At 38.5% G+C, this 17,252-nt stretch overlaps 1 protein-coding gene across 5 annotated transcripts in view; it reads right to left on the reverse strand.

Annotated features, from left to right (window-relative positions):
* Positions 1 to 14,926, reverse strand: part of LOC140739299 (rho GTPase-activating protein 26-like) — a 180,159-nt gene extending 165,233 nt beyond the window's left edge. For all 5 annotated transcript variants that reach the window (XR_012101597.1, XM_073067461.1, XM_073067462.1 and 2 more), the window contains exon 1: positions 13,842 to 14,926. Coding sequence is in view for 4 of the 5 variants with exons in the window: in XM_073067461.1 (XP_072923562.1) it covers positions 13,842 to 13,995 (154 nt within the window). In the remaining variant the exon portion in view is untranslated. The remainder of the gene's footprint in view (positions 1 to 13,841) is intronic.
* Positions 14,927 to 17,252: the final 2,326 nt, after the last annotated feature.

Here is a 17,252-nt window from a genome sequence, read left to right on the forward strand (position 1 = left end):
TCACACAAAACCAAAATCTTTGCTCAGAGAAGCAAGACATGCAGATAAGGCAAAATCGGCAGGGTTCTTTAATGGGGGCATTATCACACACTAGCTTGCTGCTACATATGCAATATCCAGCTGAGTCAACATAAACTGATCCTCAACTTCATCCCAGTTAGCTCTTTTCACTTTTTAAATTAGAACTTAGAACAGTACATCACAGGAACAGGCCCTTTGACCCATAACGTCAAATTATATTCCTCCATACTCAGCACATTCATGTGTACATCTAGGCTAATCATTACATTAATTTGTCAATGCACAAAATGTGTTGTACTCCATTTCCTATAGAAATCCATATGCAAGCAGTATTTTTTTTTACCTCCTCCCTCACCTCCATTCAGAGCCCCAAACGGTCCTTCCAGGTGAGGCAACATTTCAACAAATCTGCTGGGGTCATCTATTGTATTGCTCCTCATTTATATTGGTGAGACCCATTGTAAATTTGGAACTGCCTCGTCAAACACCTCCACTTCATGAACCAAATGTCTAACTTCCCAACAGCCCAATGTTTTAATTCCAATTCCCTTTCCCGTTCCAACATGCTTGGTCCATGACTTCATCTTGTGCTACTATGAGGCCACCCTCAGGGTGGAATAGCAACACCTTGTATTCCGTCTGGATAGCCTCCAACCTGATAGCATGAATATCAATTTCTCCTTCTGGTAAAAAAATTTCCCTCCCCCTCTCCTCTTCTTCTAAGTCCCACTCTAGCTTCTTAACTATTCTCACCTGCCTATCACCTCTTGTTATGCTGAAGGAACTCATCAGGTCAGTCAGCATCTATGGAGAGTAATAAATAGTTGATGTTTTGGGCTGAGGTCCTTCATCACAACTGGGAAGGAAGAGGGAAAAGCCAGAATAAGAAGGTGTAGCAGAGACAGGAATACGTTTTAGGTGATTGGTGAAGCCAAGTGAGAGGGAAGGTAGGTTGGTGAGGAGCTTAAAGAGTCTGGTTAACAACATAACACCCAACTCAAATATATTATTAATAAATCAAGGAACAACTGAATGGTCAACATTGACTAATGTGTACATATACTAGCTAGACAAAAGACAAATGAACTTAAACTGTTAAACTAAAGGTTAGCTGCATCAATCATCCATGTAAGTCTCAGAAACAGTAGGCAATGTCTCAACTAGAACCCATTTTATAAATGCAAGACATAATGCACCAAAAGTACACCGGTAATTAGCAATATTACCATGAAGGTGTGTACTGTGAAGGATAATGAAATTAAATGCATTTCAATTACAACTAACACATTAGTATGCTAGGCAGAGATCCTGCATTACCTGTTGTTTTGAGACATTAAATCTTTGCTAACTAATTACTTGGAAAACTAATGAAGTAGTCACACAATTCACTTCTAATAAATGTTTACACATAGCATTTAATTCCATTTAACACAGGTTCCCAGCTCCTATTTTCATCAAATATAAATTGCAGTTGCCTATTTTCCCCCAATTAGTTTAATACAGTACTCAAACATATTAAATCTATCCTTAATCTGTACCAGAGCAATAGCACAACACAGACATCCGAGCTGTTTTTCTGTTACAAATGATTTATAGTGCCTCTTGCATTTCTCTCAGAATCAATTACCCTTGTTTAGGGCTTTTAATGAAGCTAGCATTTGAGAATTAAAAATCCTCAAAAGTTTTTCCAAATGCTGGTGACAAAGCACATGATATAGCATCAGATGTACTGATATAAAGGTATCAACTGTAACCACTTGCCTGCGTAGAGTTTCTAGATCTCACCTAAGTCACAGGCAAGTCATTTTAATTGGGGTTGAACAGTAGTTAACAGCCCATAATGCCACTGAACTTAAGAAAAGTAATGCTCAGAACAGAAATGCATTTGCAACAATTTATTTCACAAGTCACTAAAGCAAGGTCAAAACAAACTATCTATTCCTTAGAAATAACAAAGCTATATTCAAGTTTAGAACTACAGGGCAAAGATTAGCAATGTAGTAAATGTCTACTTGTTTATTAGTTTGAACCTTTTTACATACCTATAAAACAGTACTGAAAGACTGAATTGTGCTGGGAGTACAATCTTCTAGAACACCACATATTCTACTCAAAATTACTTCTTTTTAAAATGCTGTTTCTATGTAATACATCCACAGCTCACTTTTAAAAATAGACTTCATTTTATTTCAGAAATAAGCTGTAAATTACCTAACTTATGGATTTGCGCAGTGCAAAGGAATTCAAAAATAAACTCAGAAAAGTTTTGGCACTTTGAAGAACAGTGGAAGTAAAAATGAACTATTTGCATATTCAATTAGACAAGAGTTTTCACTAACGTATATACACCATTCATTAATAAGGGGAGTTGGTACAAGTATTAATGCAGAGAAACACTCCTTAATTTCATGCCAATGATTTTATTAACAATACCAAGATAAGGAAACCCACCCATTATTACCAACCTCAAATTTACATGATGTATCGGGGGGGAGGGGGGGGGGAAAAACAACCTGCAATCTTACATTTATTGTACTTCATGCTATATTGCTCTCTAAAGATACCGTTTGACCTGCTGATAATCTTCCAGGTGCTACAGTTCTTTTTTTTTTGTTTTTATGGCCTTTTAATGATGATGATTTGGAGGAGAATTATTTCATTTATAAAAATTTGAACAACAAATGCTTGAGCAGCAAAATTAACTAATTTTTCACATTTTCTAATTTGTAAATTAGTATGGACATATTAATTTCAGAAAGTACCTGAATAAACACAGTTCTCAATACAAATGAACAGTGTCTGAAAAAAGTACAAGTCAATCATTCTGAGACCTTCAAAATTGCAAGAATGTAACTTAACAAGATTCATAAAATTGAATTCCTGGCTTAGTTTGCTTTAACTACAATTTGAACACCTAGCAAAACAGGCAGCCTGACATTGCTTCAAGGTTAAGAAAAGATATCATTACTGGATCACGTTCAATATGCACGATTTGACCAAAAACCTATTTAAATAAAACTAACATTTATAAGTATTATAAAGTTTGCGATGAACAGGGAGCTATTACTATTGCATATGATGGTACAAATACCAAGAAGAATGTGGTTAGAAAGCAATTCATTAATCAAACACTCATGCTCATCTCCACAAGGACAAAGCAGAGTACAACAAAGAAAACCTGCTAAAAAAAATGGACTTGGATCCAGTTAATGTCTGTAATTCACGAAGGGTGAAACCAATTTGAAAAGACTTTCAAATCAATTCTAACTTAATTTTTATACAATCAGGTACATGTGACACAGTCAGTTTTCCTTTCAAGATGAACTGTAAAATAAAATAACAAGGATTTCCAAAACACCGTGCTACAATTCTGGCTTGTCTTCAAAATTCAGTGTAATGTAATAATTATACCAGAACGTTTAAGGGGTCCTTTATGAAGTGATTAACAGAACTCTAGACCACAAGTGAAAATTAACTTATCTAAAGCAGAAAAATGAATTATTTTGATCAACACTATGATTACAGCTTACAGATTTTGAATCTCAACTTGAAATAGCTACAAAAATAAACTGAAAATAATTTGGATTATCAAATAAACCAAAACAATACCATACGATTCTAATATATCAAAACCATTAAAACACTAAAACATCTTTTATTCTGCAAACATGTAATGTTACGAACTTTAAAGTATACATCAGTGTAATACTAATAAATTTGCCAGAATTCCTCCTTAGCCATTATCGTCAAAGGAGTATAGAACTCTCCACATGTGAGACAGTTTTGATAGCTCTGCGCTTGCAGGTTATTTCTGTACCTGAATCAGATGTCCCTTTCACTCCTATTACTTAAGTTCTAATTTTAAACAGGTATTTTTATTCTGAAAGATGACACTGTACTATCATCAGTAAAGCTGTTTAGCTCATATGGAGATGAACTTGTAGATCTAGTTACATCAAAATTGTATGTACTTAAAACTACATGAACGTCAATTATTGATGGATATGATCTATTGATTTTTTTTTCAAGCTTGTTAGAAATTTCTAATAAATGCTTATTTAATGTTGGGAAAAAGACTGCATACATTTGATGTTTCAAAAAATTGGAAAGCTTCTGTTGTTTTCACTGGACTACAGAATGAATAGATCATCCAATTTTGATTACAACAAATGTTAACAACTCAAGTTGTTCAGCAGTGTGTTACGGTTATCATAGTCTTCTTTTAGTTTAAATACATACAAGTATAAATCACAACAGAAACTAAAGATAGGCCAGGACTTTCTATTCTAATACACCGTGTCTCATTTCTTCAACTACAAGTTGTAAAAGAGCTAGGTCAGAAATACAAGTACATATACAAATGCTTATAAATTTGTTCTGTGATTTTAAAAATATGCATACAAATTTCAAAACGAAAAGGCATTTCAGTCACCAAAACCATTCCTTCCTTTACCACTTCTTTCTCATTAAAAATTCTAATGCAGGGAACTTGCATGAGTTGTGAGCCAGCAGCTCAGTTTGCCACTTTCCAGTTAAACCTCTGCACTTTGGTCTAAACAATCATAGCCTTCCCAAATTATTTGTTAGTATTAATAATATAAAAAGTATGATACAAAGTTAAGATTTTGGAATATTAAGACAGGTACCAAATCATATGTGTGTTCCCTGATGTAGTTCTGCTCCTCTGTATCTCTAATGTTTCTCTTGAAGGACTACACATAGTTTTTGACTTCCTGGGTTATTTTAGCAAAGAAAATATTGAAAACCAAGTTACTTTTTCAAAAGAAATCATGTATTTTTAATTAATATTTGGAATGTCAGCATAGCTGGCCAGGCTGGTATTCACTGTTCCACGCAAACATCTCCAGCCTTCTCTTTCTTGATCACTAGGAAAATTAGCATGGCCCAATCGCTCCACTCAACCTCACAGAGAATTTCAGGCACTTCCAGACTCTGCAGTTCAGTATCCACTTTAGAACATGGTGTGTAAGGCACTAGGTGCACTTTATGGAATCTTGATTTTGCTGTTTCAACCAGTTCAATTCTGATCTGCATGCCTTTGAGTTTACCAATCCCCTTGTCAAACAACTTCTCATTAGCATTAATGAGTGCCAGTCTCTGATTTGTGCTACTATTAGGCCTGCCATTGTCTGCTAATGTCACACTGAGAGCTTTGATTGAGTGACAGTCTAATAGGATTTTTCACAACCATTCATGTCTAAAAAGTGCTAGCCCTCCACTTTTCAATACATAAAGCTCTAACTGTTGTGTTTAACCTCCATATGTCACATTCATTTTCAGTTTGTCTTTGAGAGACACTTTTTCACCTGTGCAAGTCTTTAGCATCTTCTCTAATGGTATCTTAGAAAACAGTCTGTTGTAGTCTGCCTCTGGAATTATGTGCAAAGCTGACCCAATATCCAGCTCCATTTGCCACATTAATAATATCTTTGGCTTTTTGCACCATTCAGGGACATTTTGTGCCTTTCACATTCTAACGTGCTTTTCTGTAATTCTGCTGCATCCTTTGCTGCAGTCTCTAATGATATTGCAATGGTCAATGCCCGTTCTAAGGTTAGGTCTCTTTGGACAGTAGACTCTTTTGAGTGCTTTCACTATGCATGAAACATACAAGCCTGTCCTTTAATGCATCAGAAAGTCCATCTCTAAGATCACAGTACTGGGAAACTTTGCGCAGTTCTGCAATGTATTCAGAAAGGCTTTTGTCTTTGATTGGTTCCTTTTGTAAAATCTAAATCTCTCAGCTATTACCAGTGGTTTAGGGTTCAAGCGATTTTTAAAAATTTTAACAACTCTGTCGAGTATCTTGCTTGCTGGCTTTTCAGGTTACTAAGTTGTGTAAGAGACTGTACATTCTTGGACCCATTAAGGAAGAACTGTCGGGGCTTTCTTTTGCTCCTCCATGTTACTTTCATAATACAGTTCAATTCTCTCAATACATGACTCCCAGCCTTTATTATTGCTATTGAATTCGTCAACTTTCCCGAATGAAGCCATCACCATGTTATATTCAATTTAAATTCAGCACATCTTTCACTGTTACTCAGGAGTTCCTTTGCTAGCATCCATGATGGCTTTCTCATGCTGTTTAACTCTGTTTCATCCTGTAACTGTCGGTGCAGGTTGTGATACTTTCTGACATTCAGGTTTGTACTCAGCACCAATTTGTTGTGTCTGTACACAACTATATTTCGATTAAATAAAAGCACGCACGCGGGCGATGGCTTTAACTGGTGTATTCACATTGCAGCGGGAGAGCAATGTGCACGCGCAGACAACAGATCAATACATAGCGCCGGGGGGGGGGAACATTCCTCTAAAAGAAATAGATCCATACATTGCAATATGAATAACAAAATTCAGGGCAGAGGTTTCTGCTTTGGCACCATTTGGAGATACTTGTACAAACGAATTCAAAAGGATCCTCAGAAGAAGGCTGTGGTTGATATACAACTGGAAGTCTCTGCTTTAAAAGAAAAGGTCAGTAATATAAGACAATGATGAGACAATGAAACATGCTGGAATATCATGGGCTTTGGAAATCCCTTTTCTGAAGGGCAATGAAAGCAGGGATTTTGAATATTATAAAGCAAAGGCAGATAGATGTTTTCTTAGCGAGTGAATGAAAGTTTACACCAGATACCTGGGAATATACGTAGAGTTGAACTAATGAAAATCAGCCATGATCTTAAATGGCAGAGCAGTGGAACTCCTAATTCCTATGTTTCTACTACTGTGAATAGCTAAGCGAATAAAAGATGACCTGATTTCCAAAAGGCAATAAGTTAAAGATGACACATTTCTTTAATATTTTAAGCAAGATTACTTTTTTTTATTTCCATCTTTTACAGTTTCAAAGTAACAAAAAAGGAAAAGGGCCCGAAGCAAAAGTTTGGGCACCCTGCATGGTCAGTACTTAGTAACACCCCCTTTAGCAAGTATCACAGCTTGTAAATGCTTTCAGTAGCCAGCTAAGAGTCTTTCAATTCTTGTTTGAGGGATTTTCGCCCATTCTTCCTTGCAAAATTTTGACCAGGTGTGCCCAAACTTTTGCATGCCACTGTATACCTTTGTATAAATATATTCCTATACTTCCAGATCTTCATATAGTTAAATTTCCACTCTGAGATATTTGCAAATCATTCTGTTAAACTTGAATGAACCTTTTTAATATGGCTGTGTGTTGTACCATTATTTAATCTTAAACTTTCACCTTTTTCAGATCCCTCTCTGGTATCAACCTCCAGGCTCTATCCCTCACTGCTGCCACCATCCCCCAACCCCGCCCTACCATCCTTCCTGCCCTTTTATTCACCACTAATATCTTTTGGTCAGTCTTGAAGGCATTTGCTCTACCATTTGTGCTTGAGGCTTGAGTTGGGAAACCCATACCTCTGGAATTCTTTTCTCCCACCTTTTTATGTCTAACCCCTCCTTTAAGTTTCCCCTTAAACTTTCCTCCTTGCTCATATGTTTTAATATTTTCTTATGCTCTTTTTTTTAATGATAATCTTGGAATGCTTTGCCTCATTAAATTAGTGAACGGATGTATCGCTGTTATTGGTTTGCCCTTTGCTGCTCGTTCTCTCAATCTGGCTTTATTCTTTTTTCACCTTTCCCTGTTTTGGCCCCACCCTCCTCTCTCTTTTGCCCTCAGCAGTATATAACCACTCAGTGTATAAAAAAAGTATCTTTTTCTCACTTCACATTTGATTATATTAATAATACTTTAATTGCATAGCCAAGATTCTGGAGTCCTCCAGCAATGGGAACAGTTTCAAGCTACAGTGCCTATACTCCTCACAACTACCTTTATTCCAAAGAGAACTCAAGCTCCTTCAATTTATTCACATAACGACAGTTGTGCAAGGTCACAATGAGGTCGAGTCCATCTTATAGTACGAGGGAAACATTTAATAGTCCTATAGCAGGAGAATAGAGACTCCTAGAACCTGGTGGTACGTGCCTGTCGGCTTTTGTCTTTTCTGGTTGATGGGTGGGGGGGGGGGGGGGGAAGAGAGAGAAAGTCCGAGTGGGCGGGATCTTTGATTATGCTGGCTGCTTTACTGAAGCAGTGGGAAGTATAGACAGAGTCCATGGAGGGGTGGCTGGTTTCTGTGATTTGCTGAGCTGTACACACAACTCCCTGCGTTTTCTTGTGGGCACATGCAGAGCAGAGCAGTTGTTGTACCAAGCCATGATGGATCTGGATAGGATGCTTCCTAGAGTGCATCAATTCAAAACTGGTGAGGGTCAAAGGGGACATGCAGATTTCTTTAGCCTCCTAACGATATTGAGGCATTGGTAATCTTCCTTTGCCATGGCAACAGCATGGTTAGAACAGGATAGGCACCCTGTGGTGTTCACACCTAGGAACTTGACCTTAGCACTACTGATTTAGACTGGAGGATGTACACCATCCCCTTCCTTAAGTGAATGACCTGCTCTTTTGTTTTGCTGACATTGGAGGAAAAGGTCTTGCCATGGCACCATGTCACTATCTTCTTCCTGTTCTCTGACTCATTATTGAGTCAGAGAATAGTATTAGACAATAGTATTATATGGAAACTTGCAGATGGAGTTGCTGCAGAATCTATCTACATGGTTGTGAGCGTACAGGGAATAGAGTAGGGAGCAGAGGATGCAGCCTTGTGGAGCGCCAGGGTTGAGAACAATCATGGCTGAGGTGTTGCTGCCTGTCCTTATTGATTACAGTCTGTTGGTCAGGAAGTCAAAGATCTATTTAGAAAAAGATCCACAATTATTGGAATCTTCATGTAAAATGGATATGCCTGTATTATCCAGTTGCTGACTGTGTGTAGGCAGAGGTACATCTTGTGTTCTGAAATGGATATTTCTATTAGTCCCGAGTGCTTATTTAACTAATTTGCAAACAGACTATGGAGAAATTCGTGTGCAAATTATTTAGGATGACAATTATAACTATTATCTTAATCAGCTTTATCACAGTCCTACCCAGTAATACAGGATAATAAATTCAAATCTTGCCAACATTAGTGATTTGTGCAAAGTAATTTCTACCTGCCCTCCTACATGTCGAGTGTCTGAATCTGCTCAAAGCTCAGCATTGCAGCTTTCTGTTTAAAGCCTGACCGACTTCTCAACATTTGCTGGATCAGATTGCCTACCTATATCTTTTTAAGTAACATGTTTTCACAGTCAGATGAGATCAGAACTTCACAAAAGAACACTGCGGCAGGCTGGTGAAATGCTTATTTAGAATTGGTTAACTGAGATCAGTCTTTTAATATTCCTTTACAATAATCTCCTCTTCCAACATAAATTTAAATAATTCCATGAATCCGCCTTTTGATACCTCTTAAAATCCACCTCTTTGACTAAGCTATTTGTAGCAATCCCTGGATCTGCTTTGATTCCCCTTTGTCTTTCAGACCTCTTGTGAAGCCCCTCAAAATACTTAACAATGCTGCTTAAGTCTAGGTTACCCCCAGTTCATTATTGAAGAATCATTTGAAAAAAATGATTTAAAAAATCTACCTATCTGAAAGTTAAAAGGCATGTGTCTTTGATAAATTGATCTAACTGGTCAAGAAGACACTCTCTATAACCTTCGAAAGGACAATTAGTGATCAACTATGTCTACACTAAGTGCATTTTCTCTGAGCTGTAACACTTTATTTGGCCTTCTGTTATTCTGTACTACCTCAATGCATTGCTTAAATAATTTGATCTGTATGGACATGTTTTTCATTGTACCTCATGACAATAATAATTAAAAAAAACAAATTTCCAGAATTCACACGATCAGAAAGTATATTTAATCAAGTCTTAAATTTCTAGTATTCTCTATCAACTCCAAAATTAGAGTAAATAAAAGTAGGTGTTGCTCATCATAAAAACCATATTTACTCTAATACACAAGTTAACTTGTCATAAAAATTAGATGCAAAGACAAAACTACCAGAAACAGTAGAGACGATGCCTCTCAAATGCAGTGATCAGGACTCAATCCTGACCTTGCATGCTACCTGTGTAGATTTTGCACACTCCATCAACTGCAAGGTTTTCCAACCACATCCTAAAGACATGCAGATTGATATACACTGTATGTTTTACTGGTTTACACTGTGAGTGAATGGCATAATCTGGGGGAGTCAATAGAAACAGGAGAGTTTACAAGGAGAGGTTCTGGGGAAATAGGATTAATCTGTATGGCCTAAAGTCCATAGGCAGAAATGGCCTCCTTCTATGCAAAAAAATAAGGAAATCAATATTACCCTAACAACTAAAATGCTCATAGAAGCAAACTTATTTTATTCAAACTAAGCACTCAAACCATCAGCAGTGCTAAAAGTTACAGCTTTGCAAAATTATTTTTCAGAACTACATAATGTTAATTACCTGCAGACACACCCTACAATGGAATTAGAAAATTGTTTTCATGTCTGTACATGCTAGTAACATGCAATAAAATCTGCAAAATGAAAAGTAAACTTCTTTATATTAAAATTCAGCAACAAAACTAAACTACTTTTGACATCTAGTTCACCAACATGGTAATGCACGTCTGGAAAGTGAATTGCTTTGAACTATTATGCATTTTTTAAATCTTGCTTATACAGTGATAAACTTAACTGTTCCTCCAAATATATATTCATACCTGTCTTTTCCTCTACCAATGGCAAACCTCCAAATTTTATAGAAACATAAGAATGCAGATGCTGAAATGTGGAACAAAAACATAACTGCTGGAGGAACACAGTAGATCATCTATATCTGTGAGAGTGCGGATGCTGGCGCCAGTGCTCTTTAACATCTTCCTCTTGTGTGTTACCAAGCTTCTCCACAACGAGATTGAGGATAGCAGCGGTGTGGCAGTGGACGTCAGATTAGATGGCAACCTCTTTAACATCAGGAGGCTCCACACAACCACTAAGCTCCGTAGAGAACGGGTCCTGGAGCTGCAGTATGCAGATGACTGTGCTCTTGTGGCCCATACTCCGGAGGATCTTCAGACTGTTGTTGCTGTGGCGGTGAGATACCACCAAGACAGAATTGGTTTGCCGATGGAGTACCAGTGTTCCACCCACCCTACCTGCCTTCACTGTTCGTGATGAAAAGCTGTCAGTAGTGTCATCTTTCAAATATCTGGGAAGCATTCTCTCTGAGGGTAGCGACATTGACGACATCCAGAGCCGCATTGAACAGGCATCAGCTGCCTTTGGGAGACTTTGGCGTAGAGTCTTTCAGAACAGGAGCCTTCGTCCCTCCACAAAGGTCGCCGTATACCACGCGGTCTGTGTCACCATCCTCCTTTATGGCTGTGAAGCTTGGGTAACCTACAGCTGTCACATCAAGTCCTTGGAGCGCTTCCACATAAGCTGCCTTCAGCACATCCTGGGAATTACCTGGTGTGAGCGGATGCCTCACACTGAAATACTTGTAAAGACCAAATGCAGAAGTATTGAGGCCATGATCACCCAGCGTCAGTTACAGTGGCTAGGGCACGTGATAAGGATGCCCCCACGTTGGCTACCCTGCAGAGTGTTATACGGCCAGCTACATTATGGTCGGCGCTCAGCTGGAGGGCCGAAGATGCCCTATAAGGATCAGATGAAGAATACTTTAAGGAAGTGCAAGATCAGACCTGAGGACCTGGAGGATGCTGCTGACCATAACACATGGCGACAGCTGTGTAGAGATGGGGTTTGTATTCTGGAGATGGAAAGAACAACCAGAAGACAGCAGAAGAAAGCCAGGAGAAATGCAGCCATGGTTGTCATCACTACCACCACTACCACATATACATGTCCCACCTGCAACAGAACTTGTGGGTCCAGGATAGGACCGTATAGTCATCAAAGATCTCACCGTTAAAGGAGTGGATGTCGTCATTGGATTCCGATGGACAACCGAAGAGGATGAGAGGTATTGTCAACGTTTCAATATGAGACCCTGCATCAGGACCGATGCATGACTTGACCCAAAACTTCAACAATTTTGACATGCCTCCAATTATAAATTGGGTTATTGGATTAATGACACTTACTTAAACATGCTGCAAATCCAGTAAAACCTGTCTGCAGTTTTCTCTAGAGAATTAAATCTTTGATCTAGTTTGCATAGAGAAGCTGTCATTCAGCCAAAGAGTTCATCCCTTCAAGTGATTTCAAAGATTTGATGGAATCACTGTCCTCTGCATTAAAGTGCAGATGGAACTGACCAAACACTGACCTTCGAGAGAAACAGAAAACCAGATACAGGCTAACTAACCTGCTTGCGAAGCTCTCAGAGCTTTCTCTTTTTGTCAATAAGAGAGCCTTGAGTGTAATTTTGCTATTACTGAACTTGCCACAGGCTGACAGTTTCTATTTTCAAGACATATCCAAGACACGGTCAGTGTAGTTCAATGATACTTGAGTGGCATCATAAAAATACTTCGACAGTCCCAAACTTATCAGAAGTGCCATCATGGAACAGTCTTCTACAAATACAAAGTTAATTTTTATTTTTAAAAAATATTATCCTGTAGTATGTATTCTCCATTCTGTCAAATTAACATATAATTCAAGATAAACAACACAAAATAAGGAAAACATCATAATTAATTTTAAAACTATCTTTCTGAGTCTAAGGTTCACAAATGTTTCAAAAACCTTGATTAATTGCAAAGGCAACTTTGAGAAATAAAAGCTTTGGAGACTGTAAAGTGATGAGGTTTAAGAAAGTTTAATTCTTTGCTTTCAAATGCTAAATAGCAAAACAAGTCCATTTTTAAAGTCAATTCAACAGCCTGAACTTCAAAACGAAAGTACAGTATGGCAGTGTAAGTAAATACAATGCCCCCAAGCTTAGTTTGTGTTGAAAGAGAAGACAAAAAGCAAAACTGCCATCTCTGTGAATCACAGAAAGCCAGTGTAGCTTCTTAAAGTAATGTTTAACAGTACTATTAACAGTCACAAGGATGGGTGTGATTCAATGAATACAAAATCCTCATATTTAAACTGCAATATAATTATATTCAAGATTGCAATCAACTGAAATTCAATGAATGAACATATGCTGTGATAATTCACATTTATTTTAATTTAAATTGCGCAGATTGACATTAAAAGATTACTTTTCACATGGCCATATACCCTAACTTGCATTTGTGATGTTCAATATTTGTTGCTTCTGCCAAGTGACAAGTTGCACCTCAGGGTGTTGCATCACAGTTTTGCTGTCAACTTAGTTTTTTTTTGCATAATAGATTCTCTGTAATAAACCGATGTTAAAGTCAAAAATCAAAAAATGTTGATCATACAGGAACATACAGAACATCAAATACAAATAAAATGCTTTTAAGTAGAAATATTTTAACTTATATAAGCTATTTATTTATACTTTATATACAATTTTTTCTGACATTTTGGAGATATTGTACAGAGCTAAATAAGCATTTCTAATTCCTATAATTAAATGCTTGAAAAAAAACAAGTTTTAAATTAGATGTAATATATTAATGTGTTCTTCTCCCTCTTATTTTATAGGCTCGTCAACTCTCACCAATGATATAAAATATGCCTGCAACTATCTGGTATATTAACCCAACGAAATAGGAAGACAAAGTTTTGCATAATCAGTACTTATAATGAACTTCTTTTAATCAAGAGGCACTTCCTTTTCATTCAGTTTTCAAAAATTTGCCACTGCAAATGAACACTTGATAACAAGATTTTGTTATAGAAACTTGAGATTTTTCATTATTTCAACAAATCTAATCTTCAAAAACTCACGTCATGACATCAAATAAGCGACTGTGCTTAAAAACTTACTTTTCATTGCCTGAATCAATGCTTTTCCATCTTTAATCAGAGCTTTAATGAACTTATTTGTTTTTTCCAGCTCTGCCTCGTGAAACTTGATTTTATCCCGGAACTGCGGGCTGTCCAGGTAACAATCGCTGAATTCCAGTGCTGGTAGGCCCATGATTAGCAACAACAGAAAGGCTAACAATTAGCAGTTCAACAGCACGGGGTCCAAAGTTCAAGATCACAGTTCCAAACACCTTTGCAGCCGAACTGCTGCAATGCAGACGATTACAATAGTTCACAATTCCCACTGTGCTTCTTCACCCTCTGTCTCGATCCCTGAGCACTTGTTTCCTCTCCCTCCCTCTGATGCTTCTGGATGAGCTTTTCCCTGCACTTTTCTTTCTCTGACTGTCTCTGGGCTCAGTCAGTTTTGTCCGATCAATCCGTTTGTGTATATTTCCTTCTCTCTAATTCTTCCTGTATGTGTCCCCTACTCTGACAGAGATTGGTTCCCACTTTCGCTATTTACTGCATCGTACCCCTCCAATATGGACAATATCTCTCCCCACCCTAGTGCCTGTTTCCTTCTGATAAGTGAAATTCTATCTTTCCCTGCCCTCCCCCTCAGCTTGTCTCCTTCTGATGGTTGAAGTATATTATCTCCCCACACCCTAGTGTATGTGTATGTCCTTTACCCGGGGATCTTCTATTGGACAAGACGCTCTGCCCAATGTGAGTGTGCGTTTCTCTCTCTCTCTCTCTCTGATGGCTCAAACACTACTCCTGCCCAGTCCTCTGCGTGTGTCCCTCTCCTTCCCCTTTGATGGCTGAGACACTATCACTGCCCACTCTGGTGTGTATCTGTGTGTGTGTGTGTGTGTGTGTGTGCGCCTTTTTCTCCCCTTCCTTTCCCTCTCCCTGGTGCGTCTCCCGAGGGTTCGCGTTGTCTTAAGCCGGTACTCCTCACTGGTGTCGCCCTCAGGAGCTGGTCGGGTTGCAGTGGGATCGACTCGAGTCGGCCGCTGGTTTCCGATTGCTTCACATTTTCGATGAAAAACTTCATGAAGGTTCCGCTCGCGCTTCCGTCGGCTTGACTACCAAACCCGATTCCTATGGTAACGATTGACGGATGGGCCAGCCAATGGGAAATCCGACCAATCATACGTCCCGTCACACGGATCAAGTTAGGTTGAACTGTATTCGCATCCCTTAACGTAGTTCGTGGGCGGGACTTGAGGGGACGACGCCTGGGCAAATATCCAAACCTTAAAGGGATGGGTGACATAATTCTTCATTCGAATTTCCAACGTATTACTTATTCAAATCTCGGTTTCAGCGAATTAGGTATGCGTTCGTTTGAGTACCTGACCAGGATAAGTCTTTCAGACTATTTAACTCAACTGAGTTGAGAACTTTGCACCCTCACCCAACAAAAATCACTCTGTCAGTTTTGATACGTTCGTTTCTTTCGACATCCACACCCTTTTGGTGGACTCCAATTCCAGATCCCACCCCTTGAAAACGTGTTGACCCGGTTTCTTTCTGTAAAAGTCCAACGCAACTTCTAAAAACTATGCATTCTTACTCTGTAATCATCCTATATTAAATTATTTTATCCACGACTAAAACACTAAATTCCATTAATGTAAGCTTAATCAAGAAAAACCGTGCAAAGGATTTTATATAATTGTTACCAAGCAAAAATAAATTTGATGTCAATTTTATTTAAGCAAAAGATTGGTCACAGCCAAGTATTTAATGCTGCCTTGAATGAAGCAAATAGAGAGGTAATTTGTCCTTTTAATCGAGTTATAATATAAGGTTTATGCAACAGTCCTAATAAACAAATCCTTTGAACTTCGTTATCATTCAGACTGAATGTTTCTGAGGTGTGGTGCCTAAAATTGAAAGCATCATTTCCTCATTTTTTCTGTTCCAACATGAGATAAAAGCTCCAAAATAATTAGCCATTTTGTTTACTTTCCTAGCAGTGCACTGTTTTTATTGACGTGTATGTTGGCACAAAACTAGATGGGACATAAACATGACAGTCATATATATTTCACAAATTTATGCTGACTGCTCAGTTCTTTTATTAATAGTGATTGATTTCAGTAAGCTGCTCACAGCTGATGATAAACTGGCCTGGTTACTTGCTTTTTCTTTCAGTAACTAATGATGAGAGAAAAAAGATCTAGTGCTTTCCCGGCGTATATGACGAGTAAACTCTACTTGGGCTTCCAGCCAGGTACAGGTATCAATTGTAACCAACATTTTGATGACAAACTGGCATCTTCATCAGTGATGCTGAGAGAGAGTCCCACTTCTCTAATTGAAAGATAAAACTTTAGGAAGCTTTGGTAAATTACTCTATCCTTTGCCCCTCTCATCCCCTTCCTAATGCCTCTGTCCTTTCTCTGGTGTCAAATGGTTGTTGTGACGTGCCTTGTGTGATAGTGCAGTGGGTAGTGCTTGTCACTCTCACTTTCAGCTTCCACCACTGGCTAGCAGTCTTGCAAAAAGGAGAAGTGAATGTGTAAGACTCTCCCTGCCAGTACATAGCCTCTGCAAAGGCAAGCCTCACGTAGAGCCTCCTCACTGGCAGCACACGGAAATTGAACTTCTTTCAGACTCAGGCTGAACTACAGGGGACAGGGAGGAGGTCTGGCCCCTGCACCCATAGCACACAGGCCTATTGATGTGCGGACACGCCCTGGTGCTCGTAAACCAAATCCCCAGCTCTGGGTAAATAGCCCCACTACCTTGTGGGCAGCCTTGGAAGAGACAAAGGCTACGGGAGTAAACCCAGACAGCGGCTGGATGTCATCGCATATCCTTCCTGCAGCCAAGCTGGTGCCAAATGTATTGCTTCATGAGCTTTCCTTCGGACCACACTGGTGAGGCCGAGAGGAGGATCTTAATGACTGGGCATCTCAGGATCTCCATATTTCACCCATTGTCCTCCGAGACAGACAGATGCCAACCAACCTCTCTAGATCTTAAGGCCTGTAATACTTAGCTCTCAACCATGTTTGATTATAGTCCAGCCTCTATAATGATCATAGCATCATAACTTAGATGTAGCTTTATGCAGTTTTACATCTACCTGAAGAATATCAGAAATAGTAGGAGTAGGAGTAGGCCATCCAGCTCCCTGATCCTTCCCTGCCATTGTTATCTATTTCCACAGTTTTGCATTTATCTCAAGTACCATCATGGCAATGGTGGAATTCATATTCAGTTAATATCTTGGGAACAATAAATTAATGAACATAAAACTATTAGATTGTCATAAAGCCTTACAGCTTCATCTATTTCCTTTAGGAGAGGATACATTGTTACAAAAATCCTGAAAAATGAGTGAATTAAAATGATAACACAAGTGGTAGGTTTATGGTTAAGGTCGTCTTCAGTGTGTTTGACTGCAGGTTT

Source organism: Hemitrygon akajei, chromosome 15 (genome assembly GCF_048418815.1).
Source record: "Hemitrygon akajei chromosome 15, sHemAka1.3, whole genome shotgun sequence".
NCBI lineage: Eukaryota > Metazoa > Chordata > Chondrichthyes > Myliobatiformes > Dasyatidae > Hemitrygon > Hemitrygon akajei.